The sequence below is a fragment of the Rhincodon typus genome, chromosome 20 (genome assembly GCF_021869965.1).
Source record: "Rhincodon typus isolate 14 chromosome 20, sRhiTyp1.1, whole genome shotgun sequence".
NCBI classification, from domain to species: domain Eukaryota; kingdom Metazoa; phylum Chordata; class Chondrichthyes; order Orectolobiformes; family Rhincodontidae; genus Rhincodon; species Rhincodon typus.
This window is the reverse complement of record NC_063351.1, coordinates 9529955-9556886: the sequence shown is the minus strand read 5'-3', so window position 1 is coordinate 9556886 and position 26932 is coordinate 9529955. Positions and strand designations below refer to the sequence as shown.

Below are 26932 nucleotides of genomic sequence, written 5' to 3'. Positions count from 1 at the left end.
TAGAGGAATATGGGGCAAACGCAGGCAAATGGTACTACATTAATTTAGGATATGCATTTTTACCACTTCCTTACCACCATCTAGGGCCTCAAACAATCCATCCAGGCGAAACCACAATTTACTTATTTATGCTTAGTTGTAACACATTCTATTTAGGATATGATAATACTGCTCAAATGCAGTCTACTTTATAATGAGAAGACTGAACACAGATGGTAATTGTTTCCTACAACACCTCAATTCAGTCTGCAATGGCCTTCTGTCATTGTAATACATTCCTTCACCCTCTCCCAATGCATCTCATTCAAATTTCTCTTACCTATGTTCTTCTAATGAAGCACAACATGAACTTGAGGAACAACACCTTGTAGTTCAATTAGACATTTTATAATCTTCCAGTCTCAAAAATAAACTCAAAAATTTTGAACCATAATCATTGCCCCCATTTTTCCAGACTCGAGTTATTGCCTAGAATTATGCTGTGTTTTATTACCATTTTTTTTTGCCTTTTGTCATTATTCTTTTTGTCTTTTAGCCTCTCCTGTTTTCCACATTATCACAGATCCTCACTTTTTTTTTTAAAACTCTCCTTTCCTCTTTTACTAGCAGTCCACTGCCTTAAAGTCTATTACCACTTATCTTTTCCAATTCTGAGAAAAAGGTCAATGACAAGATATCATTTGACCTGCTGAGTATTTCCAGTGTATCTGTTGTCCTAACCTTTTCATTCTTAGATTGAACTGCAACTCAGTTGGTGAGAACTACAGACAGCGTAAAAGGAATTATTTCTAGGTCCTGCACAATGATGCACAGCATGACTACCTTGAACAAAATATGCCCAGAGACAGCCAGACATTTTACCACTCACATTCTAACATTGGAAATAAGGAGTAACATTCCTAGTTTACTCCAAAGGCCTTTGAGGAGTTCAACATAAAAAAAGTGTTACAGTTTTTCAAAAGACCAAAATTAGCTACTACCAAGGGCTGTGTGCTTGTTTTCCAAATAATACCTGGTACAAATACAGCTAGAAATAGCATATCTGATTTATCTACATCCATACCATTCTCGTGAACCAAGGAGAGGCATGGTCTAATGTACAACATCCTCCAAAGTAATGCTTTAACAGTTTATATCAGAGATGTCAGCAATATGAAAAAAACAAGTCAGCAAAAGTAACGCACACTGGGCATTCAAACAGCCATAAGTTTAACAATAATACAAGTTACATGTACTTTCCTAATGTACAGTCTGACATAAATACAAAGAAGTCAAAAGTGGATAGTTTATCTAGTATTTCAGACCAAAGTGATTTTGAATTCTAAAGTCATTCACCTAAGAAATTTGAAATAGTTATCAAACCTGAAGGAAAGATTACTGGAAAGCTGTAACAATATTGTTATTTCTTCTACTGCTTCTTCATTCTGAATAATGTAGTTATTTAGAGTCCAGACTCCAGTTGGAAGTCCAAAGTCAGAGAGATCAAATGAAGAAACATAGTCACAAAAAAAAGCAGCATAGTAATAGTTAATCCCAAATTTCATGATCTTAATGTAGAAATTTCCTCTTAATTTGACACATTTTAATTTGCAGATTTTAGTGTGAGCCCTCTTCCTTCCACAGATAATCAAAATTTTCTACTGCAGTTGTTTATAATGCATGAACAGACCCTACAGAGGGGGATTGCACATCCTCTGTCCATGAATTTCTAATTCTTATGCTGCAAAATCCTTGCTATGCATCAGGGCTTTGAAGCAGAAAATATCAACAAACATCACTTCAGTGGAACAACTGTGCATCGAATGTTGAATTATTGGCTTTTAAGAAATGCTATGATACAGTCAACAGTAGATTATCGTTTTTTTTTTCATTCCCGCATTATGAGTTAAAGATATTACAAATATAGGTTATCTTAATCAAAAACGTTACATTTTCATAGCTAAATCATTGGTGGAAGTTATTTCTATATAAGTAAACTTTGCTAAAAACTTTAAAGTTAATTTTACTTCTATTGTGAGAGCATGAGTGACTGATTAAGGTAAGCATACAACATCTTAATAATTCATTTACATTAAAGTGCTCAAATCAGTTCTCTCAATTTTACCATAGTATCACTGTGCAGTAGAAAATAGACAAAGTGAAATCAGGTATGTAGGCTTACCGGGTCTGTGAGCTCAGGCAAACTGGCCTTGTATGTGAGGGGACGGCAATCCCTCGTATTGTTGACCAGTTCACATGGAAGGAATTTTGGGCCAAGATCATCTCCATCAAGTACATCAACTGTCAATGTAGTTGTGCTGGTCCTTCTATTATTTGGATTTGGAGCTCGGTCCTGTGAATTAAAGAAAAACACCAGAATGTGTTACACTGAATGAACAACACAGAAAAAATGTTACTCATTACACTGGTATATGCTGGTTAGAATACATCATGTAACTCTGTCAAACGCATCTCTCTATTACATTTTCCCTCCTCCATCTACGCAAATTCCTCTTCTATAGATCTCTGCAATAGGCTTCAAGTATTTACTCTGGTTGCATGTTTCATATTGGCATTTGTTTTTATTTTTGATACAGCATTATTGTCCCTAATTATCACCTAGTAGAGCTGTAGCAAATGCTGAAAATTGGGTGGCATAATCATTTATTTATGTGGGAGTACCTGCATCATTGCATGCTGTTCAACTTCACCTGGCTATTGTGTGTTTCATGTGTCTATAATTTTCTCTTTCTGATGAGTTAATTGTAGTCTTTTTTATCTGCTTCATACACTGCTCGTCAGTTTACACAAAAAAATGACCAAAACATGATGAGATGTTACAATGTAAAATGAACCAAACATACATCATATTTCTTATAGTTGCCATTACAGCCCTCACCTAACAATATCTAACACTATCTGCATTATACATTGTAATTATGAAATAGCTATATGTGCAGTGCAAATGTTTCTTTTCTCTTCCCTGAGCATCTATAAGTTACATTCTTAAATAGTATCTAACTTCAAACTGACGGCCAAAAATTAGCTCCAATCTCAGTCCAAAATCTGGATTTGAACTCTCTTCCTGACTCCCTCATCAAACTTCCAAAGATCTACAACTTTCCTTGGTCTCCACATTGACCCAGAGAACTGAAAAAAAAAATGTATGATGCACTTTTGAATGTCATTCTAAACAAAATTTTCATCTCTGACTCAGTTGAATATGCCGTGGTATCCTGTCTTCAGCATTTCGCCCCTACCACATCTAGTATTTTAATGGACCATAGGAAGAGGAATAGACCATTCAGTTCTTGAGCCTGTACTGCCAATCAATGAGATCATGGCTGATCTGTAGCCTAACTCCACATACCTGCTTGAGGCTCATATCTCTTTAAAAATTTGCTTCACAAAAATTAATCTACCTCAGATTTAAAATGCTTTTAAAAATTGATCGAGCATTCCACTGCCATTTGTGGAAGAGTGTGTCAAACATCTCCCACCCCTTGTGTGTAAAAGTGCTTCCTAACATCTCTCCTGAATAATCTGGCTCTAATTCTCAGGCTGCACCCCTAGGTCTAGAATCCCGAGCCAGTGGAAATAATTTACCTTTAGCTAATTTGTCATTTCCTGTTAATATCTTGAAATGGTCATCTCAGTATTCAAAATTATCACATGACATTGCTTATCTTATTAGTTTTAATTCTGCAAGCAAACAAAATATTTTACATACTGAAGAAAGAAACGGCATTTAGTTTGATGAACAAGACAAAGATGTATATAACAGTAGATCCAGGAGAACACATTGGTACACAAGCCTCAAACATGCTGGTCCACTCTCAGCACCTACATCACTTTGGGTCAGATAGCAGGAGAAATGTTTGTTGAATTTTTAGCACATCTAGGGATAGCAGTAACAGCACAGATCTTTTTCTGGACAATTGTGAGTGTGTGAAGAATTATACTGACAGCCAATTTAGGATTGTCAATAGGACTCACAGTGTGGCACACTTTTGTGAACTTCATGATACATATATTAACGCACAGGGCTCTGCTCTTTGTAGACAGAAGAACATGCACCAGTATCCACCCATCACCACCATTCTGCTACCCCATCGCACCTCCCCCCCCCCCGCTTTATCTGCAGCTCCCCCCAACATCCCACATCCGTCCTGAAGAAGGGTAATACCCGAAACATTGACTTCTCCTTTCCTCCAAATGCTGCCTGGCTTGCTGTGTTCTTCTGGCCTCTTGTTTGTTTACGTTGGATTCCAGCAGCTGCAGTCTTTTTGGTCTCTAACATGTACAAGCACCAAGCTGGATTCAACTTAACAAAATAGGCAACACCCATTTGCTGGTTCATTTCTCAGGACAATTCCCTGACCAATTGGAATCATCCAGCATTGTTTAAAATAATATTAAGGTAATAGTAAAGTACAACCAAATGACTATTTAATTTAAGCAGAGCAAGATGAATCTTCCAAGCCATCCACTGTCTCTTTGTATGAAACTTTCATATTGAATTAGGGACAAAAGAATTTTGACTGACATTTAAAGAACCAGAAACCCAACACAGAGTGACAGACATCAAGGAAAATGCCTTAACCAGGTCTTAAAAGGAGTAGCTAGTGTGATAGTTGATGCGTTAGTTTTAATTTTCCAAAACTTGTTAGATTCAGGGAAGATTCCTTTATGATTGAAAATAGCTGCTGCAATTCCTTTATTCAAAGAGGGAAGGATGCAGAAAATAAGAAACTGCAGACCAGTTATTTTAAGATCTGTCATAGGGAAAACATTAGAAGTTATTCTTAAAATGGTTATAAGTGGACACTCTGGTAAATTCCAGGTAATCAGTTACAGCCAGCATGGTTTTGTCAAAGTTAAACTAAACTTATTTATCAGAGTTCTTTGAAGAAGTAACTTGAGCTGTGGATTAAAGGGAACCAGTGGATGCATTGTACTTAGACATTTGATATGGTGTCACATCAAAGGTTATTGTGGAAAATGAAAGCTCATGGTGTTGGGGAAACATATTGGTATGGATAGAACATTGGCTGGTTAACAGCAAGAAGAAAGTAGAAATAAATTGGTCTTTTTCAGGCTGGCAGGAATTCGTAAGTTACCACAGGGGTCAGTGCTGGGGCCCCAATTCTTTACAATTTAGGCAAGAGATTTGAATGAAGGAATCAAAGGTATGGTAGCTGAATTTGCTGATGGCACAAAGATAGGATGGAAAGTGAGTTGTGAAGAGGACATAACGATGGGTGAAACGAGGGGACAAACACCTTGCAGATGGAGTACAACGTAGAAGTGTGCAAAATTGTCAATTTTGGCAGAAAGGGAAAAAAATGTGTATTACCTAAATGGTGAGAGCTAGCAGAGACCTAATTTGAGAGTGACCTGGGTGTGCTATTGCGTGAACCACATTTTGTTAGTGTGCAAGAAGAACAATGAATTGGGAAAGCTAATCTTATGTTCTGCAGTGCCATCTTGCACTATAAGAAATTCACGCAATAACCACGACATTTAAAATGATGGGGATGGAATCATGTTATAGCCAATACAGGTAGGGAAAGTTTGTGTTCTACAACTAGCGTTCCATAATTCTTCAATTGCATTAAAACCAATTGGCATTGAAGAAACATGCATTATATCAAAACCAATTGTTTTGTGAGGGGACTGAACACAACAGTAGAGAGGTCATGCTTCAGGAGATTAACGAGGCCACATCTGGAGCATTGTGTATAATATTGGTCACCAAACTTACAGAAGGATGCTAATGCATTGAAAAGAGTTTAGAGAAGGTTTACTCAATGAATGCCTGGATTGAGTAGATTGCCTTATCAGAAAAGGCTGGACAGACTGGACTTGTCTTGTCTGGACTTTAAAACAGTCAGAGGTGACTTAATTGAAACATATAAGATCCTGAGGGAACATGACCAGGCAGATGTTTCATCTCATGGAAGTATCTAAAACTAGGGCTCATAGATTAAAAATAAGAGCAGCCTATTTAAGACATAGATAAGGAAAAAAATATTCTCTCAAAAGTTTGAGTGCCTTTGAATTCCCTTCCTCAAAGGCAGGGAATGCAGAATTTTTAAGTATTTTTAAGGCAGAGGTGGATAGATCCTTGATTATCAAGGACATGAAAGATTATCAGGGATATGCAGGAATGTAGAGCTGAGGTTAAAAACAGATCATCCGTAATATTATTGAATAGGCTCAAAGTACCAGGTGGCCGACTCTTATTCCTTGTTCATATGTTTGTATCACAGCAAAAGCCAAGAAATAGCCAAATGAATTGTGATAAATCAAGACAAGTATCCTCTTCTCAAGATGGGTAACTCTAAGAAACAATGATTTCATTTTCCACAATATAAGTTGGTTTCTCCAGTCAAGGGAGCTCCTTTAGCAGTGAGGCTGAGCTGACACAAAACAATGATACCGTGATGAATACTGTCTGTTACCTCACCAAGAACATAACCTAGAAACCAGCCTTCATGTATCCATAGTTAGGGTTGATTAGAAGGAGCCTCACGATCAGCACACTGAAACAAACCGTCTAAAAGATGGTAAAAACACTATTTACACCAAAGATAAAGAAGGCAAGGTGGCAGGTGGCTCAGGAATCTGTACCTAAGGTGATGCCATGAATGGCGTCTTATAAACTTTCCACTGTACTCATTTGAGTACAGATGACAGTAAAACTAAATCAGTTCGATCCTTCCCTTTTGTTGGACATAATTACATAAGTAGGGGTGGCATAGTGGCTCAGCAGTTAGCACTGCTGCCTCACACTGCCAGGGACCTAGGTTTGATTCCACCCTGGGATGGCTGTCTGTATGGAGTTTCCACATTCTCCTCGTGTCTGTGTCCGGTTTACTCCCATAATCCAAAGATGTGCAGGTTAAGTGGATTGGTCATGCTAAATTGCCCACAGTGTCTAAGGATGGGTAGGTTAGGTGGATTAGCCATGGGAAATGCACAGTTACAGGAACACGATGGGTTTGGGTGGGATGCTCTTTGGAGGGTCGGTGTGCATTCGACGGGCTGAATGGCCTGCTTCACACAGTAGGGATTCTATTCAATTCAATTATGTCTTGCAGCAAGGTGACAGAATTGAGAATAGAGGAGTTAGGACCTTTCCAATAATTGGAGAATTAAGTGACTAAAATGATTAACATGGGATTTACCAGCTGCTAAAGAACGGTCAGCAAAAAGAGGGCAGTTGCGAGTGGGAGATTCAGGCACACAAGGGAGGGTTCTTGAGGTGGATCCATGCTAGCTGCTACTTAATGCTTCAATCAAATTCAGAGGAAGACTTTATGGTTACTGAGTCTTAAACAATCAAACTGTTCAGCCTCATTACTGATCCATCCATCCATAATCTGTAAACCTTCCAACTTATGTTTACTCTGCCTACTCTGCTTACGTGAGACATTTTAAACTGACATTCCTTAAAAAAAACACTGCCTTAAACTGTCAGTAATGTCTCAAACTTTCTGCTTATTCTGTGACCTTTTGTCAAAATCTTGCCTTTGAAGGACAAAGAGGGGCAATCTGAAGAGAAAAAATGACTAATGATGCTGGTTAACATGGACACCAGGACAGAATGATGGGTGGTCAGTAGAAGGAATAATGTCAAGGCAACAGAGGGCGTTTGGGGAATAGGGGGTTTGGGTGGAGTAGATTAATGCACAGAAAGGGTTCAGAGAGGGCATAAGGAGACAAAAGGGAACTAGAGAAAAGTGAACCGGAGTTCAGGTCTAGTGAAGGGGCAGATCAGAGAAATTTTGAAATAAAAACAGAAAGTGCGACAGAAACTCTGCAGGTCTGCCAGCATCTGTGGGGAAAGAAACAAAACTAACATATCGGGTCCAATATGAATCTTCTTCGGGACACTTTTTATTTCAGGTTTTCAACATCTATATTTTACTTTTATAAGATGGAGATTGACCTAGGTGGCTGGAGGAAGCGAAAGTGATCACATGTTCTCAATCCTAGTGACAAAGATGCTCGTGTATCCTTCATGCTTGGGAAGGTCAGGAACACACCAATAATATTACAGAGCGTTATCATTTATAAACATACCATTATTATCATTCCTTTTTCAAACCTGTGACTGTTTATAGTTCAATGATGTTTTAAGGTAATAACAATGTCAAAACCTAGATGAATTACACACTTGAAAATCAATGTTATTTTCAGGAGAGTTTTTAATATAAATGAAAAATAAAGCAGTGACACAAAAAATTTATGCTGTTCTAAAAATTGTATTTGAAATTTGTAATCATGTCAACTGGATGCATGAATTATATTTCAAAGCACAATAATTCTCAAATAAATGTGTCAGTTAAAAGTGTTCCAGAAAAAATTTGTAAGCACTTCAAGAATTCTATTCACTGCTGTATTTATCTTCTAACATCGGAAATTGCTTTATTACTTCTTACAGTTACTTACCAAAGCACATTTTGCTAAAAGCGAATGACTCTGAAACTATTAGGCAACAATTTAACATTAATTGTTGTTGTCAGACTAACTGAAGTATACACAAAAGTAATATCACATGTCAGAGCATCCAATTTATTAAATAGTATGTAATTGTTAGGGTGAGTATATGCCGAATAATTGAAATTCAAATAAATCACTTACGTTGGCTTGAACAATGACATAGTAACGTGTTTTTTCTTCATAATTTAACCTTCTTCTTAAAACCACAGCTCCCGACAATGTGAGTGGGATGTCAAATGTCTGACTAGATTCCTGTGAACACAAGACGAAAATAGTTCAACATTTTTAGTTTTCCCCTAATAAATATAATTAATATAATCTTATCAAAAGATTAGTTCAATATAATTGGCAGAAAGAATAAAAGAGAAGCATATTATCTAAATGGTGAAAGATTGCAGAGCTCTAAAATACAGAGGGATTTGGAAGTTTTACTTCCTGAATTGCAAAAACCTTGTTTGCAGGTACTGAAAGTAATTAGGAAAGCTAATAGAATGTTATCATTTATTGTGATGGGAATACAAAAGTAGGGAGGTTAAACTTCAGTTATACCTTTTTCTCCAGTTTCATATGGCTCTATATTTTACCTTAACCTTTTGTAAAACATAATTCCATCTCTTCATAGCATGAGATAACAAAAGTACTGTCCTATTATCATTTAATTGGACATTAAGTCACTCTAAAATACTACATAGTATCATAGGCACTGGTGAGAACACATCAGAGCGCTGTATACAGTATTCATCACCTTATCTAAGGAAAAAAGTAACTGCGTTCAGAAGCAGTTCAGAGTCGATTTACTGGACTAAAACCTTATGAAGAACCTTATGCAACAAGGTTTGAGTTTAGAAGAGTAAAAGGTGACAATTGAAACATAAGATCGTGAAAGGTCTTGAGAAGATAGACATGGAGAATCAAGAAATAGGTGTCATTGTTTAAAAATCAAGAGTGGCCCATTTAAAACACAAATGAGGCAATTTGTTTTCTCACAGAGGGTTACGGGACTTGGAGACCTCTTCCTGAACACATGGTCAGGAAGAACACTTGAATATTTTAAAGGCAGAGTGTAGATATATTCTTGGTAAGCACGAGGAAGATAAATTGTGAGGATAGGTGCAAATGAGGATTTGAGGTTATAATCTGGTCAACCATGGTCTTTTTGAATGGCAGAGCAAACCCAAGAGGCTTTTGCTCCTTGGTTGTATGTCTCTATTTTAAGTTAACCTTTTGAAAAATATAATTCCATCTCTTCATAGTGTAAGATAACAAAAGTATTTTTCTGTTATCACTTAATTACACAATACATAACTGTAAAGTACGTCTATCAACATAATGTCAAGAGTATCTTTTTTATAAACTATTGCATTGCTTAACTGCCTGAACAGCAAAATTCCAAATGGAAAACAGACATTTACCACAATTAACTAATTTAAAGTATCGCTTAAAACATCAAGAGTTATATTTAAAATCAAGGTACGGAAGATATTACATTGCAATGACTGAATTTTGGGATGAAATGCAGCCAGATTTAAGATTATTGATGCTTAAAATGAATGCATGCACCAACATCCTAAAAGCAGGCTTATATTTAAGTTCTGAAAATAAATAGACAACTGCCAGATTTTAAGTCTGTGATGCTGGTTCTTTGACAAGAACACCATTAACTGGGATAACAAAACAAAGAGCTGCAAATTCTGGAGACCTGAAACACACAAAAACAGAAAACGCTGGAGAAAGTCAGCAGGTTTGGCAGCATCTGTGGACAGAAAACACAGTTAATGTTTCAAATCTAATGACCCTTCTTCAGGAAGGTCCCTTTTGGCTCTTTTGCCAATTATCATAAACCTCCATCAGCTCTCCCGCCATTGGAAATCATTTTTCTCCATCAACCCCATTAAAAGTATTTCTCACTTTAAATGCCTCTATCAAATTTTCCCTTGCCTTTTTATGGGCTGAGGAGAGCAATCCTAGTTCCCTCTTGTCTTCACACAATTGAAGTCAGCAACCTCAAAGACCCTTTTATCACTAGATGCATTGCAGTAATTTATAAGGGCTTCTCTAACAGCACCTTCCAAACCTGTGAGCCCTACCAGCTGGAGGAACAAGTGTGGCAGTGTATGGTAACACCATCATTGCAGATTTCCCTCAAAATTTCACACTGTCCTGATAAGGAACTATATTGTTACTGCTTCACTGTCACTGGGTCAAAAATGTGCCTCAGCACGACCACAGAATCCCTACAGTGTGGAAACTGGCGATTTGGCCCAACAAGCCCGCACCACCCTCTGAATAGCATCCCATCCAGATCCATCCCCCTACCCTTTCCCTGTAACCCTGCATTTCCCATAGCTACAAAAACAGAAGTTGCTGGAAAAGCTCAGCAGGTCCGGCAACATCTGTGAAGAAAAAAATCAGAGTTAATGACCAGACCCGAAATGTTAACTCTGATTTTTTCTTCACAGGTGCTGCCAGACCTGCTGAGCTTTGCCAGCAACTTCTGTTTTTATTCCTGATTTACAGCAGTTCTTTTGGTTTTTATTTCCCATAGCTAATCTACCTAATTTACACATCCCTGGACATTACCAGCAATTTAGCATGGCCAATCTACCTAACCTGCATGTCTTTGGACTGTGGGAGGAAACTGGAGCACCTGGCGGAAATCCACGCAGACACAGGGAGAATGTGCAAGCTCCACACAGGCAGTCGCCCGAGGCAACTTGAGGATTTGAATGCATGCCACACAGAGATCACCACAGTAAAGTTGCAATTCATATACGTTTGTGTAAAATGTTTTATGTTATGCTTTCAACTGTACGCTCTGAGAAAGATTACAAGGAATGCTCATCAGTTTCAGAGGTCACAATCGCAGGTACAATTCTACAATAATTAGCGCTGTGAGGCAGCAGTGCTAATCACTGAGCCACCGTGCTGCCCTATTGCCCACCACCAGGGCAATTTAGCATGGGCAATAAATATCTGACCAGCTTTTGATATTAATATACTACGAACATGTAAAAGTAAACCTCCTGTGTACCCTCTCTAATTTCTACTCTCCTGTTCCTATGGTGTGTTGCCCTAGACTGGACACCAATACATTGGCTGATGCCTAAGCCATGATTTGTAAAGATTTATAATTATTGTAGAATTGTACCTGCGATTGTGACCTCTGAAACTGACCAGCATTCCTTGTAATCTTTCTCAGAGCGTACAGTCGAAAGCATCATAACATAAAACATTTTACACAAACGTATATGAGTTGCAACTTTACTGTGGTGACCTCTGTGTGGCATGCATTCAAACCCTCAAGTTGCCTCACTACAGTATACCTTAAAGGGAACATTGTCACTGACCTCATTAGAATATGTGGGAACAGCGAGAAAACCTACTCAACTGCATGGTGCCAATGTGACCCTGTGGCAGTATGATAGCATCCAGCTGCCCACTGTCATAGGAAGCCAATAGATTGCGGAGATTTGTGGCTGCAGGTAGAAATGTTGGTGGACATCTCTGCTGGAGAAGCCAACACCCTGCTCTGTCTACCCTTACCTCTGCCTCAGACTGTGCAACATGGATCTGCCCTGGATCTATCTCATCCGCCTGATGCCTAGGAGACCATTATGCCTCAAGTCAATCAATAGACTTGAACGTACACAGGTCTCTACAAAGCTGAAGATACAGCAATTCATCATGTAAGGAGATCTCACCCTCAAAACTATCTCATGTACATCAATAGTCTTAATGGATGGATAGAGGTTCTGCCTTTTTAAAGACTCACTGGAAACTCTAATTTGTGTCCAGGATGCATGCAAATATGTCCCCAGTTTTATGTTGCTCAATTTCCGGTCAGAGATCTAACTTCATCTGATGGCATTATTTTAGGAGAAAAGAAATAAAACACAATTTGATACCTACTGGGTCATTTGGATTATATTGAATAACATATTCAATCTGCCCATTAGGACCATCATCTATGTCAGTTGCTCCATTTCTTCCTGAGAAGCCAGTAAAGATTGTGGTCCCAACTGGTGTCAACTAGAATTAAAAGGGAGAAAAAAAAACATTGCGACATTAACATTAAAATTAAAATGAAATGTATCATGTCAATCACTTTCTGATAAAACAAAATATGAACAGGGATATGTCTGAAGAACATTGTGAGGCAAGAACACACCCAGCAGACTTTTTTTCTCTTGCAGACAAAGTGTGTTGTCAAGTGACATTTATGGTACCGAGTCCATTATGGATTTGAGTGACTTTTCTCACACAATCTTCCACATCTTCACCAGTTTAGTTATGCATCAGGCTGTTGATGCTCTTCCTAGGAATTCTAGAGACCACAGAAGAGAAAGTGCTTGCTACTGCTGAGACCTCTGGGCTTTCAGGCCTCTGGTATTTAAGCTCAGCTGCACACAGCTTCAGATGCTTCAGATCAGGAGCCACACCTCACATTGTACTGTCCAAGTCTCAACGATCAAGACACGGCAGAAAGGAAAGGTGAACTCACTTTCAGCTTTGTGGATAGGTGCCTGGAGATGTTGGTTGGTGGATGGCCATCCATTTTCCAAACAACCATCACAGGAGACAACACTACCAGAATCAACCAGCCTGGTAATGAACTGTATGCTGGAATTGTGCTATACCTCAGGTGAAAAGAAAAGCCCAGCAGTGTAGAATGAAGGTCAATCATCTATGTGGTCTGCAAGGCTTGGTGCTATCATCTTCTCACTACTACCTCTCCCTCACAGGGTCAGCGCTCACTCTAACTCTGCGACTGGACAGGCATTTCACCAAATCTCATGGGCTACAACTCTCAATATCGTATGCATCATGTCCATTCTACGCCTGTCACACAACTCATCTAGGGAAGGAAATCTGCCATCCTTTCCTGGTCTGGCCTACATGTGACTCTGCACCCACAGCAACATGGTTGATTCTTAACAACTAGGTATGGGCAACAAATGCTGGTCTAACCAGTGACTTCCATGACCCATGAATAATTTTGTATCTTTTTTTCCTGAACTCCTAACACTTCCTGTGTTGAGTGCTTCCTAGTCACTCACTGGGGTCACCTCACCACCTGCCTGCTCATGCGTCACCAGTAAGTTGCTCTTTCATACATTTCCATTATGTTTAATCTCTCCGTCTGTGTCAGTGCAGGAAACATTGATCAATGATTGGTCCGAGAGGCCCAACACCAGTACGGAGTGTGGGGCAATGGGGTGTTGGGATGTCGGGATGTCGAGGGATTATAGGAATGGACATCAGGTAGCAAGGATAATATATTCAATCTCGCTGGAAAAAAAACATGGCCATTTAAATGGTGTTAGGGAGACCTCAATGGCCAACCAAACCATAAAGTTTTACTGTGTTTTGTTGTTTGCTCTTTAACACCATTAACTCATTCTAAATCTGCACAAGCTTTTATGCATCTTCTGCAAAAAATTCCCTCTTGTTTGCAGGACTAGTGGCACCCAGCAAACTTTCACCAGGGAGAGACCCATATTTCAGTGCCTCAGCTCCAGCTCCACCTTTGAGGAGGGATCTATTGAACCCTCAGAGGATGCACTGACAGCTTTCACCTACATCCTCTAAAGGTTTAGACCTGTCGCTCAGCGGGTATTCTTTCTAGATTATACACGGGAGCACAACCTTGTAAGCATATCACTGACTCCTCCACAGCTGGTTGAAGAAGAAATGCCCCACGTTGTTGGCACTCAAGCACACCAGCCCAGCTCCAGGAAGGTGATCAGTACCTGCCCCTGGCCTGGTTTTGTTAAACAGCAGACACATGCACAAAAGCATCAGGGATATTTGTCAGTGGCTATCAGTAAGCTGAATCGAAGGATGGAGAAGTCCACCCAATTTATCAGTGCTTTGTTTACTCTGGCTGCCTCTGCGGACCGCCAACACGCTCAGTGTCCGCCAGAAATGCACACAAACCTTCACTCCATCCCTTTAACCATTGGTGCTCAGCATCTATGGCAAGGAGGAAGGGAGACAAAGCATCTCAAATTCACTCAGGGGGCGCCTTCCTCTCAGGGAGACCTGTTGGTGCCAGCAGATACCCATAAGGGCATGAGTGACAGACAGGTTACCTCAAAGCTTCTTCTCAGAGCACTCCAGAAGTACCTGTCTCCAGCCTGTGATCCCAAAGCCTACAGCAGTATAATCCAAGAAGGTGAACCTTCATCTGGGAACAGCACCAATTTCTTCAATCTATTTTTATAACTGAAGTTTCTCATCCCTGGATCCATTCTTGTAAAGCATTTTTCAATTCTCTTCAATGTTTTCACCTCCTTCCTATAAGATGGCACCCACAACTGTACACAATACTCCAGTTGGGGTCCAACAAGTGTTTTATACAAGTTCCTTGCATTTGTATTCTATGCCTGTCCGAACAAAGCTGAGGATACTGCATGCCGTACTTCTCTCTTCACCTGGTTTGCACCTGCAGTAACCTGTGCACATATAAACCCAGGTTCCGCTGCTCCTGTTACCTCCTTGACAGATGTGCCTCCTTTTTATCTTGTCTTTCAATTTTCTTCCTACCAAAATGTATCAACTTGCACTGCTTTCATTGAAGCTCATCTGCCACTATTCACTCAATCCATCCATTTATGTGTCATTTTGGAATTCTACACTGTCCTGCTCACAGTTTACAAATCTTCTAAATTTCATGTCACCTGGAAACTTTGAAATTCTTTCTGCACATCAAGATCTAAATCATTAACATATATGAGAATAAGGAAAGGTCCTGATTTTGACCTCGGTGGAAGTCCATTACAAACCTTTCTCCAGCCCAAAAAATATCCATTGACTATTAATCCGTATTTCCTATCACCCAGCCAATTTTGTATTCGTGTTGCGACTGACCTTTTTATTCCACAACCTGTAACTTTTCTCACAAGTCTGTTGTGTGGCATTGTATCAAGTGCCTTTGAAAGCCCATGTATACACCACATGAACAGTATTACCCTCATCAAACTCTTCTATTACCTTTTGAAAAACCTACACCGAGCCAGTTAAATATGAGAAGACTGTTGTCTTTCCTGGGTTTCTCTGCAGTAGGTACACTTTCCACGTTGTGTCTTGTTTGAAGTGTGAGAGGTGTTGTATCTTTGCTTTTGGTTAGTCTGAGATGTTCATAAAAGGTATCATGAGCCAGGAGGGGTTACACTTCTTCTCCCAGCAGCTACCCCTATATGGTACAAGGACCTTAGAAGAAGGCAGGAACCTGACAGCACTCTAGTATCCAGGAGTTACGGCAGCTCCCATGATATCTGGTGCAGGCCTCCAGAAATGCGGCACTGAAGGTGACATATAATTTGGACTTTGAATTGATGTGTTTTTGTTGGTAAACTCTGCAGGTTGGTATTGGGAACTCTCAAAGTAATCTGGGTGTAGTCAGTATTGTCCTGCAGTTGGCATAAGTGGACGATGGTGCATATTTTCACTGCCCAAGCTGCTTGACATTCCCACTCATGGAGGGATGATAGAAAGAACTGTGCTCTGAAGAAAACAGCATCGGTAATGTCCTGAATTCAATTGATAGGAAGATGATACACAGGTTCCCAGTTTTCCCTTTGAAACAAGCTGCTGGCATAAACAGTCAGCTCTGACCTTGCTGGCTACTGGGATGGGAATGACCACCCGACTCTTCCGAGTGCAAGTGCTCTTCGAACAGATGATACAGTCCAAAATGATAGGGAGTAACATTCGTAACTGGTTCCTGCATTATTTCTCAGGTCATTGAGGAAATGGCAGTGAGGCCCATAGATAGGAGGTCTCATCCTTTTCTACCTCTTCCTGGGTGGATCTTCCCCTGCCTCCCTCTGGAGGTTGTGTGAAAGCTGCTGGAAGCTGCTGCTTTTCCTTGTGAAGTTATAGTTGCTGTCTCATTCTGTGTTGTCTTTGGAGCAGCATTAAGTCCACAGTGCTTCAGTGATGGCTTTCACCATTTGAGGTCAGTGAGCAGATAATCTGTGGGAATTTGAGAAAGACACACGATTCTGCTGAAGGAATTACTGAGCTCTCCCATCCATCACAAAGAAGCCTCATGTTATGCCCTCACGCAGTGCAGCGTGAAGATCCACAAGGAAGTCACAGTCATGAATCCAGAAGGAGATCTGAGGTATCCAAATGAACATTGCTCAAGCAAAGTTTTTGTGTTACATTTGAAGTGGAATTTTGCCAACAAGTCACTATGATATTCCCTCTCACCAGTCAGTATCATGATACCTTCCCTCAAAGAAAAGCCTTGTTTCCTCAAAACAGACCCTGTCATTGCATATTTACATATCCGTATGTCAATATGGCAGCTGGGAAGCATTGATCTCCAGTGTTTGCTATAAATGTGGATGTGAAATCAGTTTCTTGTTTTCGTTACAGTTGTTTATTAGACATGACTAGGAGTCAATTGATGCACACAATGTAATGGTTTTGATTGACTGAGGTCATTATTTTGATCTTCCACTTTGGACAATGGATGGCCTCCCATGAAATGCAAATCGAAGCCATATCAGTGGCATTACTGAATCAATAGAGGCACGATTACTCAAACTAATACTAGCAGGACTTCAAATTCCAGAAGTTTTATTCCACTCCTGAAGAACAACAATTAGTTACGCCATACACTCTGCATGTGTTGGCAGCCATTTTGTGTAGACATTGTTCACTTTATTTTAAACTCAATATGGCCAGGTTTGAATATTTTTCCAGTCTGAGTCACGTTCAGGCTTTGACTGCGATGCACAAACTCCACAAGCTCCTGACCCTTCCCTTCATGTTCCATTTTATGTTGCTGTCATCATGGCCCTAATGATCTTTCAATCTGCCTCCTTTCTGCTGAGACCTTTTACGTAACTATTAATCTCATTACTTTACCTCAAAGGGCAAGATCTTTGGAAATAACCATGCCCTTGGTGGTCCTAAGACTAACCCTCACCACATCAAGGTCAGAGTTACCATAACCTGTCCACTCCATTTAAATTCGAGTCTGTTATTTCCCACTTTCACTGCTACCATTCCTTCAGTGAACCAGTAAAATGAAGCCCTTCCCCAAATTCAAGTTGTCTGCTTCCCTTGGGATGCTATGTATTGTTTCCTGACCATGACTGACCAAGGATTGTATTTTGGACTGACCTGGCAGGACAGTTTTGACTGATCACACCACATCCTAGTCTAATCTCAAAAGCTCACCTACTGAACCTGACTGTAATCCCTGGATTGCTTGCACTTGACCAAAATGACTGAGCATGGCCCGATTCCTGGAATGCATGGACATGGATCCCTGGATTTGACCAGACGAAGTGCCTGATGAACTCTCTCCAACCCCCGAACTGGAATAGGTCTAGCTCCTTAACTGACTGCAGCAGTAACTCCTTGACTGACCATAGCTCCCCTTCGCCCCACTAAACTTTTAATCCCCTTTGACATTCACATATGGTCTTTGCTTGAAGCTCAATACAACATGTTTGCAGCCTAAACTGTCACCACATGCTGTGATGTTGCACAATGACATATCCACTCCTTTCTGACTGATCCATTAACTGTTCAGTGCTCCACAGTGTCACAAGCTGTCTCTGAGCTAAAAAAAAAATTAAACAACACCAGCCAGTGTTCAACTGAGCACTAATGATCCTGTGCACTAAGAAAGAATTACAAATCACACGGAGGCTGTAAGTCAGGGCTGGAGTCAGTGGGAGTGCACTAAGAAAGCAATATGAAGTGGATACATGCTGGCAACCTCAAAGGAAACATTTAAGTGAATGAGAACTAAGCTAAAGGTGCATAAGCAGCATGTGTCCATGTGAGTCCAAAAGCATCCAGTATAGATGCATATCTATCCCTGCATACAAAACAACCTGGCTGAAAGATGCAAGTTATACATGTCCCCGAGTTCCAATGTAACGTGCTGAAGGGCTGAAGTTGCACCTGAGTTGTTCCAGGAACAAGCATGAAGGTATGATGAGGCTGCTGTTTTGCTAGTTCAGACTGGTAGGGGTGAAGATTTGAGGAGGATGTTTACTATGCAGCTAAAAGAGATGATGCTCTGAAGAAGCAGTTGGAGGATGAACGAGACAAGCAGTCAGCAAGCTGCTGCCACCAGGTACCCATCCTAATTTACTCACTGGGAATTTGAACCTCCCAACATCTCAGGGAAGGAGAGGAGAATTAGAAAAGGCACATGAATAAGGAAACCTGTGGTTTTGATCAGTTGCAAATGCATAGAAATAAGGTAAAGACTCTGAAGTCATCAGTTGAGACTTGAAGGGAAAATTAAGAATTTTTTTCTTGACATTGAGAATCAATTTTTTTCATTCTTATACTTTCCCAACTTTCTCATTGCCTCCACTGTTGTTCATGCTGCACCAGGGAGAGAAAAGTTTTGCTCATAATAAATTATTAACCATAACTGAATCTGGATATATTCAACTGCTTGAACACACCAAGGGTCTTTTCATCAAGTATCATATTGAGGCAAGGAATTGATCCAGCTGCAATAGAATCAACAACTGGTAGATGAAACAGTAATTTAACAATAGGAGTTTTTAAAGAGAAGACAATTTAGATATAGAGTAATCATGTTGTTATCAAGAGGAAAAGAATGCATGCAAAGCTAGACCTTGCTGAACAATTTAGAGATTAAAAAAAACTGCAGATGCTGGAATCCAAAGGAGACAACCAGGGCGCTGGAAGAACACAGCAGGCCAGGCAGCATCTAGAGGAAAGAAGCAGTCACCATTTTGGGTATTACCCTTCTTCAGGACTGGATATGGGGGTAGGGGGAGCTGCAGATAAAGAGAGGGGGGGTGAGGAAGGAGTAGAGATTGAATGGTGGTGATAGGTGGACGCTGGTGGTAGGTACAACCTGGTTGGTTGATGGAAGGGATGAATCCGATTGGTGGCTAGAAGGCAGGGTCAGAACGTGGAATGGAAGGAAGGAGGTGGGACTGGAAGGGGAGGCAGGGGATGGATGGCAAGGTTATTTGAAATTGGAGAGCTCAATGTTAAGTCCTCTGGGCTGTAGGGTGCCAGGTGGAAAATAAGGTGTTGTTCTTCAAATTTAATGTTCTAGATGCAAGTGTACAGTAAATGTCAGAACCCTTAGAAGAATTAACATACAGAGGAACCTGGGAGTACAGGCCCACAGTTCCCTGAAAGTGGCAACACAAGTAGATGAAGTGGTCAAGAAGACATATTGCATGCTCGCCTTCATTGGTCAGGGCGTAAGAGTATAAAAATTTGCAAGTTATGTTGCAGCTGTATAGAATGTTAATTTGGCCATATTTGGAATATTGTGTACAATTCTGATCATCCCCTATCAGAAGGATGTGGAGGATTTTGAGAGGGCACAGAAAAGGTTTACCAGGATGTTGCCTAGTTTGGAGGGATTTAGCTATGAGCAGAGATAGGATAAACTTTTTTTTTCCACCTGAATGTCAGTGGCTGAGGGGTGACCTGATAGAAATTTACAAATTATTAGAGATATGTATAGAATGAATAGTTGGAGTCTTTTTCTCAGAACAGAAACGTTACTTACTCAGGGACATAGCTTTAAGGTAAAAGGGGGAAAGTTTGAAGCAGATATGAGAGGCAAGTTTATTTTAACAGTCGGTCGTAAGTGTCTGGAATGTATTGTCAGAGGAGGTAGTAGATACAGATACATTATTAATGTTTAAGAGGCATTTTGACAGATCAATGAATTGACAAGAAATAGAGGGATATGGGCTGCGTGGAGGCAAGACTTCTGAAGAAAGGTTACTGGCCCCGAAACGTTACATTTTATTTCTTTTCACAGATGCTTGCAGACCTGCTGAGCTTTTCCAGCAATTTCTGTTTGTTTTAGAGGCAAAAGGTTTTTGGTTTAGAAATGCATCATATGTTGACAGTCTTGGTGGGCCAAAAGGCCTTTCCCTGTGCTGTCCTGTTCTTCGTTCTTTATGATATGCCAGAAATGAGATGAAGAAATCAAAATTAGGATAGTAATGGCAAATAACGTATTCTCTGATAATCAAGAATTTCTCGTCATAAGAATGAATGGAGATCCTTGAGAAAAGAATGATCAAGATTGTGATTTTGAGCATCTTGTGTGGGGCCGTATTGTGCATCTTGAGTAACGTGGACATGCAAAGCCTTCAATGTCATGAAATGTGGTTCTGGAGACGAATCAAGTTGGTCAATTAGAGAGCACTCAAGAGGTTTAAGGAAATTGGAAAGATTGAGAGTGAATGTCATCAAGAAAATGCAACAAGGTTGGATTGGCCATATTCAAAGCCATGAGATCTGTAGGGGTATGGAAAGAAGTTGAGGGTGATATAGACAAAGAAGGAAAATGATAATATTTGATAAATTGAAATTGCAAAGGTAAAGTTTGGAGAAAAGACATGAGGACCAACCTGAATGATAACACCATTGTGACTGATGATATATATGAAATTCAAAATTCTGTTGAAAACCAAGCTGCATTATCTGAAAGTCAATACATTTAATGATTCAACACTGCTTCAAAACTGCATTGAAGTGTCAGCCTAGATTATATATTAAAGAGTTCTGGGCATTAAATCCAGGACTTTCTGATAGAGTAGCAAAAAAAAACCACTGATTCAAGGCTAACAGTGAAGTAATGAGGAAGACGGAAAAATTGAAATCGTAACAGATCTTGAGGAGAAGGCAAGGGAATACGGAATGAGGAGAAATATGAGGATGAGGATAGTTATACTAATTACAGCAGCAGCTCATTAAGGAGACAGCACAGGAATATTTGGTGGCATATGAGTATGCCACTCAGCCCTTCGAAGCTGCTCTGCCATGCAATAAGATCATTACTGAGATCATACCCCTGGATAATCTTTCATCCCCTTGGCAATCCAGAATACATCTACCTCAGCCTTGAAAAAAACCAGTGAAGGACTCTGCATCCCTTGCCTTTTGAGGAAGGGAAGTCCAAAGACTTACAATTCTCAGGGAGAAAAAAAATCCCCATCTTTTAGAATTAGAATTAGAATTAGGTTTTATTGTCACATGTACTCAAGTACAGGGGTACACGAGTACAGTGAAAAGTGTACAAAGTTGCCATTTTTGGTGCCATCTTAGGTACAAAAGGTGCTGAGGTACAAAATCTTAGATATAAATTAGAAAAATAAAGAAATAAAGTTCAGCGTCACAGTTCTTCTAAAGACCCCTCATTCTATATTTTCCCACAGGAGGAAACATCCTTTCCACATTCACTGGGTCAAGTCCCCTCAAAGTCTTTTATGTTTCAATTAAGTGACCTCTGACTTTTCTAAACTCCAGAGGCTACAGGCCTAGCCTGTCTAACCGTTCCTCACAAGCCAATCAGCTCATTCCAGGTACTAGTCTCATACATCTTCTTCAAGCTGCTTCAAATGCATTAACATCCTTCCACAAGTCTGGTGACTAGTGCTGTTCACAGTACTCCAGGTGCAGTTTTATCAATGCCTTGCATGACAGAAGAATAACCTTACCACTCTTGCATTCAATTCCCTTCACAATAAGACATAATAACATTCTATTAGCTTTCCTGATTACTCGTTGTATCTGCAGACTAACCTTATGTAATTCATTCATGTGGACAGCAGATCTATTACATCTCAGAGCTCTGCAATCTCTCACCTTGGAGATAATTTTTTCTTTATTCTTTCCACCAAAATGGATGAATTCACACATTACAGTCCATTTACCAGATTTTACCCACTGACTTAACCTATCTATATCCCTTTGTAGGCTCCTTATGTCGTCTTAACAACTCACTTTCTTACCTACCTTTGTGTCAACAGCAAACTTAGCTCCCATTCTTTCAGTCTCTTCATCGAAATAATTTACATAAATTGTAATTGTGGCACACCACTCATGACATCCTGCTCCCGTTGAAAATGATCCATTTATTCCTACTTTCTACTGGCTTCTAACATTTTCCTTATGATGGGACTTAAGCTAACCAGCCTGTAGTTCCTTGATTTCTCTCTCCTTCCCTTTTTGAATGAGAGTTATATTAGATATTTCCTTATCTAAAGAAACTTTCCTGAATCTAATGAGAATCTAAGTGTATATACATGCATGTATGAATACTGTCATTCTGTTCACTGGATGTGACATAGCCCAAGATTTAAGGATTGTGTAGCAGGAAAAGATAATGCACTGGGCATGAAAGAAAATCAGCCTTGATAAACATTACCCCCAGAACTGCTTTGTAATCAAAATAATATGAGGAGGCTGAGATAACAAGGTGTCGAGCTGGATGAACACAGCAGGCCAAGCAGCATCATAGGAGCAGGAAGGCTGACGTTTCGGGCCTAGACCCTTCATCAGAAGTTCTGCAGTTCCTACTATCTCTGATACAATATGAGGAAGCTAATCAGTATGTAAATGCAAAAAACTAAGGCAAGAAAACAATGACTGACAACTTCACTGTAACAAAGATGCAATCCTGAAGGGAAAAAGTTAATTATCAAGTTAAAATCTTGGAAACTGTCATTCATGAGAAGAAATCAAATATCTGAATTTGACACACAGTGCTTGCAGGTAAATCTAGAAAATCAATGCTGATTCTCTTTAAATATTGTGTGTGTGTTTTCCCTGACATTTTTGTTGTTCTAAGTATTTTCAATTTTTAATGCTGTTAGATCTACAGACAGGCCTTCAACCACAGTGGGTGTTTCACATTGGCAATACAAACCATAAACACCGGTAACAAATTTACATACTAATAGTGGCTTTCAAAATCAATTAGCAAGAAAGCACAATGTGAATGGGGGAAACAACTCTGTAGAGTATCCCTGTAGGTGTTGGCTGGTATCATAATATTCGGGTCTACAATGTTGTTTTCTGACTCAGTCACAAAGGTATGCATTTGGTTTGTACACAATAATGGTGCAACTACAAAATGTTGTATTGGGTGGAATCTGAGGTGATTGGCTTGCATGCAGCATTGAGATGCTCGCACTGATTCTTAGAAGGAAGGTCCATCATACTTTTTTAACATCAGGCACTAAAATGGACATCAGAAGTCCTGACTGAGAACCCTGGGATAAGACGCCTCAGTCACCTGGAGCTACAGATCCATCAGTGTGGTACAGTAGCTCCACAATCCCGAGAATGCTAGGACTGAGCAGCAACCTGGGAAGAAGTAAGGTGTTGCTGCAAAAAAGACATCTCATGGCTTGTGTAGATGGGGACCCTGAGGGTGAGAAACCAGTGCAGGAGTGTGGCTGTCATGGGCCACAATCTACACCAATTTCAGGCCCCCTCATCGTGCAGAAATTAGTGCAGATCGAAGGACTACCCTGATATGCTGTCTGCACAGGCTTACCTGTCAGATCAGACACATTTCACTTATCCTGCCTGGAGCTAAGAAAATTTGAGCCTTTACGTGGTCCTGACGTGATTGCTAATTGAAGGGCCTTAAGATCAGGCAAGGGTGGAACAGTGGCGAGTGGGCCTTCCTGATCTAAATCTACATGGGTGGAGGTGGGAAAATATTAGGTATTGGTCCTGACAACAACCCACCTCATGTCCCAGGCCTCCTACATCTTCTGAGGCTCTGGAAACTTCTGTCCATTGAGATAACATTACATGAAAACATATGCTTCACTTGGGCAGAATGAGAAAGTTCATATCAGAAAATAATGCGGCACAAGCAATTAGATAGCTACAAACAGACCTGAGATACTGTTGAGCTGTTAAATGAGATGAAGCAGGATACAGGATTAATCCAAGTGACATTGATAAAGTGTTTTAGTGACACAAGGAGCAGCACCTGTTCAACAAAGGTCTTATCTAGTTACCGGCTGCAGCATTTGGGGATTCAGTCTTCACAGGCTCTGTTTGCAAACAGATCCTGTACTTTGATCAGGATTACCTAAATAAATCATTCGACATTGCAAAACACATGTTGTAATTTCAGGGGACATGCCTGCCACCCCAATCTATGCAGTCATTAACACTTGTCTGCACCACCGTCTGTCATCGATTGCACGTCAAAACCATTTTCCATTAAAGATTGTACATACTGGTTCAGGAAATCAGAAACTGAAATATCATTCAAACAAAATGCTGCAAAATAGAAAAAGGACATGATAGGAAAATAACTATTGCTGTATGTCTTTTATGAGCCAGGATTATTCAGAAAATATCAGCTGTGACAACCTGCCACACAAATCTACTTCCTCCTTGTCTTGAGGACCTGGTTCCTTGTTCTTGCTTTTGGGCTCCTGCTCTGCCATAACTTGTGTTTGATATCTATTGTCTTGCATGATGAGATTTCCCCACATGGCAATGGTTTGAAGCATGCAGTATAGGATGATTATTTGGGAGATCTTCCAGAGATATTCTGGAAGTATTACTGCTGCTTTAGGATCCCAGATGCACACTGATGATAGATATTAAACTGGCATTAGTCTTAATGTACCTGTGCTGTTCTGCTGCATATATGTGGAGCAAATTGTCCAGGACAACCTTGCAACCCTCTTCATTTGAATAATATTGATACAGTTATCTTGCTTAAAACAAAGATACACAAACTTCTGGAATACCTGCATTCCTATGTTGACAAACATGTTTGAACAGGCTGTTTATAGTAAAAATTCCTTGATTTATGTAGCGTATTGCACATGCACTAAGACATTAACCACCACTATATTAATAACTGCCTGTACTCTTTGAAAGGTAGCAGCACATCAAAAGTTTGTTATATTCCAGAAATGAGACCCGGACTTCAGGGGTAAAGTTATGAGGAGATTAGGCTTGCTTTCTCTAGAAACTAGAAAGTTAAGGGATGATCTGATCAAAGTCTTTAGGATGTTAACAGGAAAAGACAGGGCAAATAAAGATGGACTATTTCCACTGTTTGGGGATTGTAGAACCAGGGGGCGCAGTCTGAGAAGTAGGGCCAAACCATTCAAGAAAGACATTAGGAAGTACTTCTACACACAAAGGGCAATAGGATGTTTGGAACTGTCTTCCACAAATGGCAGTGAATGCAGGATTAATTTTAAATCTGAGATAGATACATTTTTGTTAAGCAAAAGTATTAAAGGGATATACAGATTTAGTCCACAGATCAGCCATGGTCTCATTAAAAGGTGGAGTAGGCTCTAGGGCTGAATAACCTACTCCTATCCCTAAATTCTTAAAGCCATGTGTTGAAGGATATGGATTTCTTCTTTTGCTGTCTTTACATTTATTTACAAAGTGAAACTTTATAACTCAACAATCTTCCTAGTTTCTGAGATCCTCTCACGACATGCATACATTTCCTCACTGAGCTACCACCCAATTTCAGTGTCTCCTTGTATCTGCTTAAGAATATTTTTAATTAATCTGTTCAGAAATGTTATGATACACCTCTAGAGCACGTGGAACTTTATCCAGGTTTTCTGACCCAGAGTTAAGGATACTACCACTATGCCTCAAGAGCCCTACTATCTGCTCACAAATACTGTCTGATCAACTTGTTCAGAGAGGTCATTACATACCTCTGGAACAGGTGGAACATGAATCCAGATCTCAAGAGGTAGGGATGCTACCATTGCTTGACAAAAGTACCCCAAGTATTTTCTGATTAGCCAGTTCAGGGATGGTATTATATACTATTGGACCAGGAAGAATTTGAACTCAGACCTCCTGGTTCAGAGATAGGGACATTACCACAAGAGCCCTTAGTATCTCCTCAAGTGAAACCTCAATCAATGCCTCCCACCTGATGAACTGATTAAACACAATGCCTCTCACCTGATTAAACACAACTGATGAACAATTAAAAGAAGGAGCCTTCTTGTAGTGCAATGGTGGTGTCCTTCCTCCAGACCAGAAGGCACAGGTTCAAATCCTAGCTGTTCCAGAGGTACATAATAACATCTCTGAACAGGTTGATTAGAAAAATAGGTTCAATTAACAAAAAAACACTTAAAAGAATGTGCTTCCTGAATACTTCAGGTAGAGTCCTGTTATGTGCTAACTATGACCTCTGATGCAAGGCAAGCTTTAAATCAATATTCTGAGTACATTCACGAGAAAAAGTGAGGGGCTTCAAATACTGTGTGCAATGCATTTAAATGGCAAGTCATGGAAAGGCTCAACACAGCAGACACACCAGCTGAAGTTACAATAATCAGCAATTGCTTCAAACAAGGAGCTGGTAACTTATGACTAATGAAGGAAACCCCACTGTTGTACTATAAAGTTGGATAAAGCTTGTGTCTATTTAACAGCTTTCCCAATCTCAGGAAAGTTCCAAATCTTTTCACTCACAATTAAGAATATGGTCATTATGCATTGTATGGCTAACACAGCAGTCAATTTCTACAGAAAATCTCACAAACAGGTAGGATATACACGACCAAGCAATATCTTTCGGTTGAGGAGTAAATATAAACCAGAGAGTACGGGTCCCTCGCTCTGTTCAAAATACCTGATGGAATCCAATAAG

General features: G+C 39.9%; 1 protein-coding gene across 1 annotated transcript in view; it reads right to left on the bottom strand.

The window, feature by feature from the left end:
• The window catches only part of pcdh15b (protocadherin-related 15b), a 606743-nt gene that overhangs the window by 473043 nt on the left and 106768 nt on the right, over positions 1-26932 (bottom strand). Inside the window, exons 6-8 of the mRNA XM_048609162.1 lie at positions 12397-12516; positions 8629-8739; positions 2162-2332 (exon numbers count right to left, since the gene is read on the bottom strand). Coding sequence (XP_048465119.1) covers positions 2162-2332; positions 8629-8739; positions 12397-12516 — 402 coding nt within the window. The remainder of the gene's footprint in view (positions 1-2161; positions 2333-8628; positions 8740-12396; positions 12517-26932) is intronic.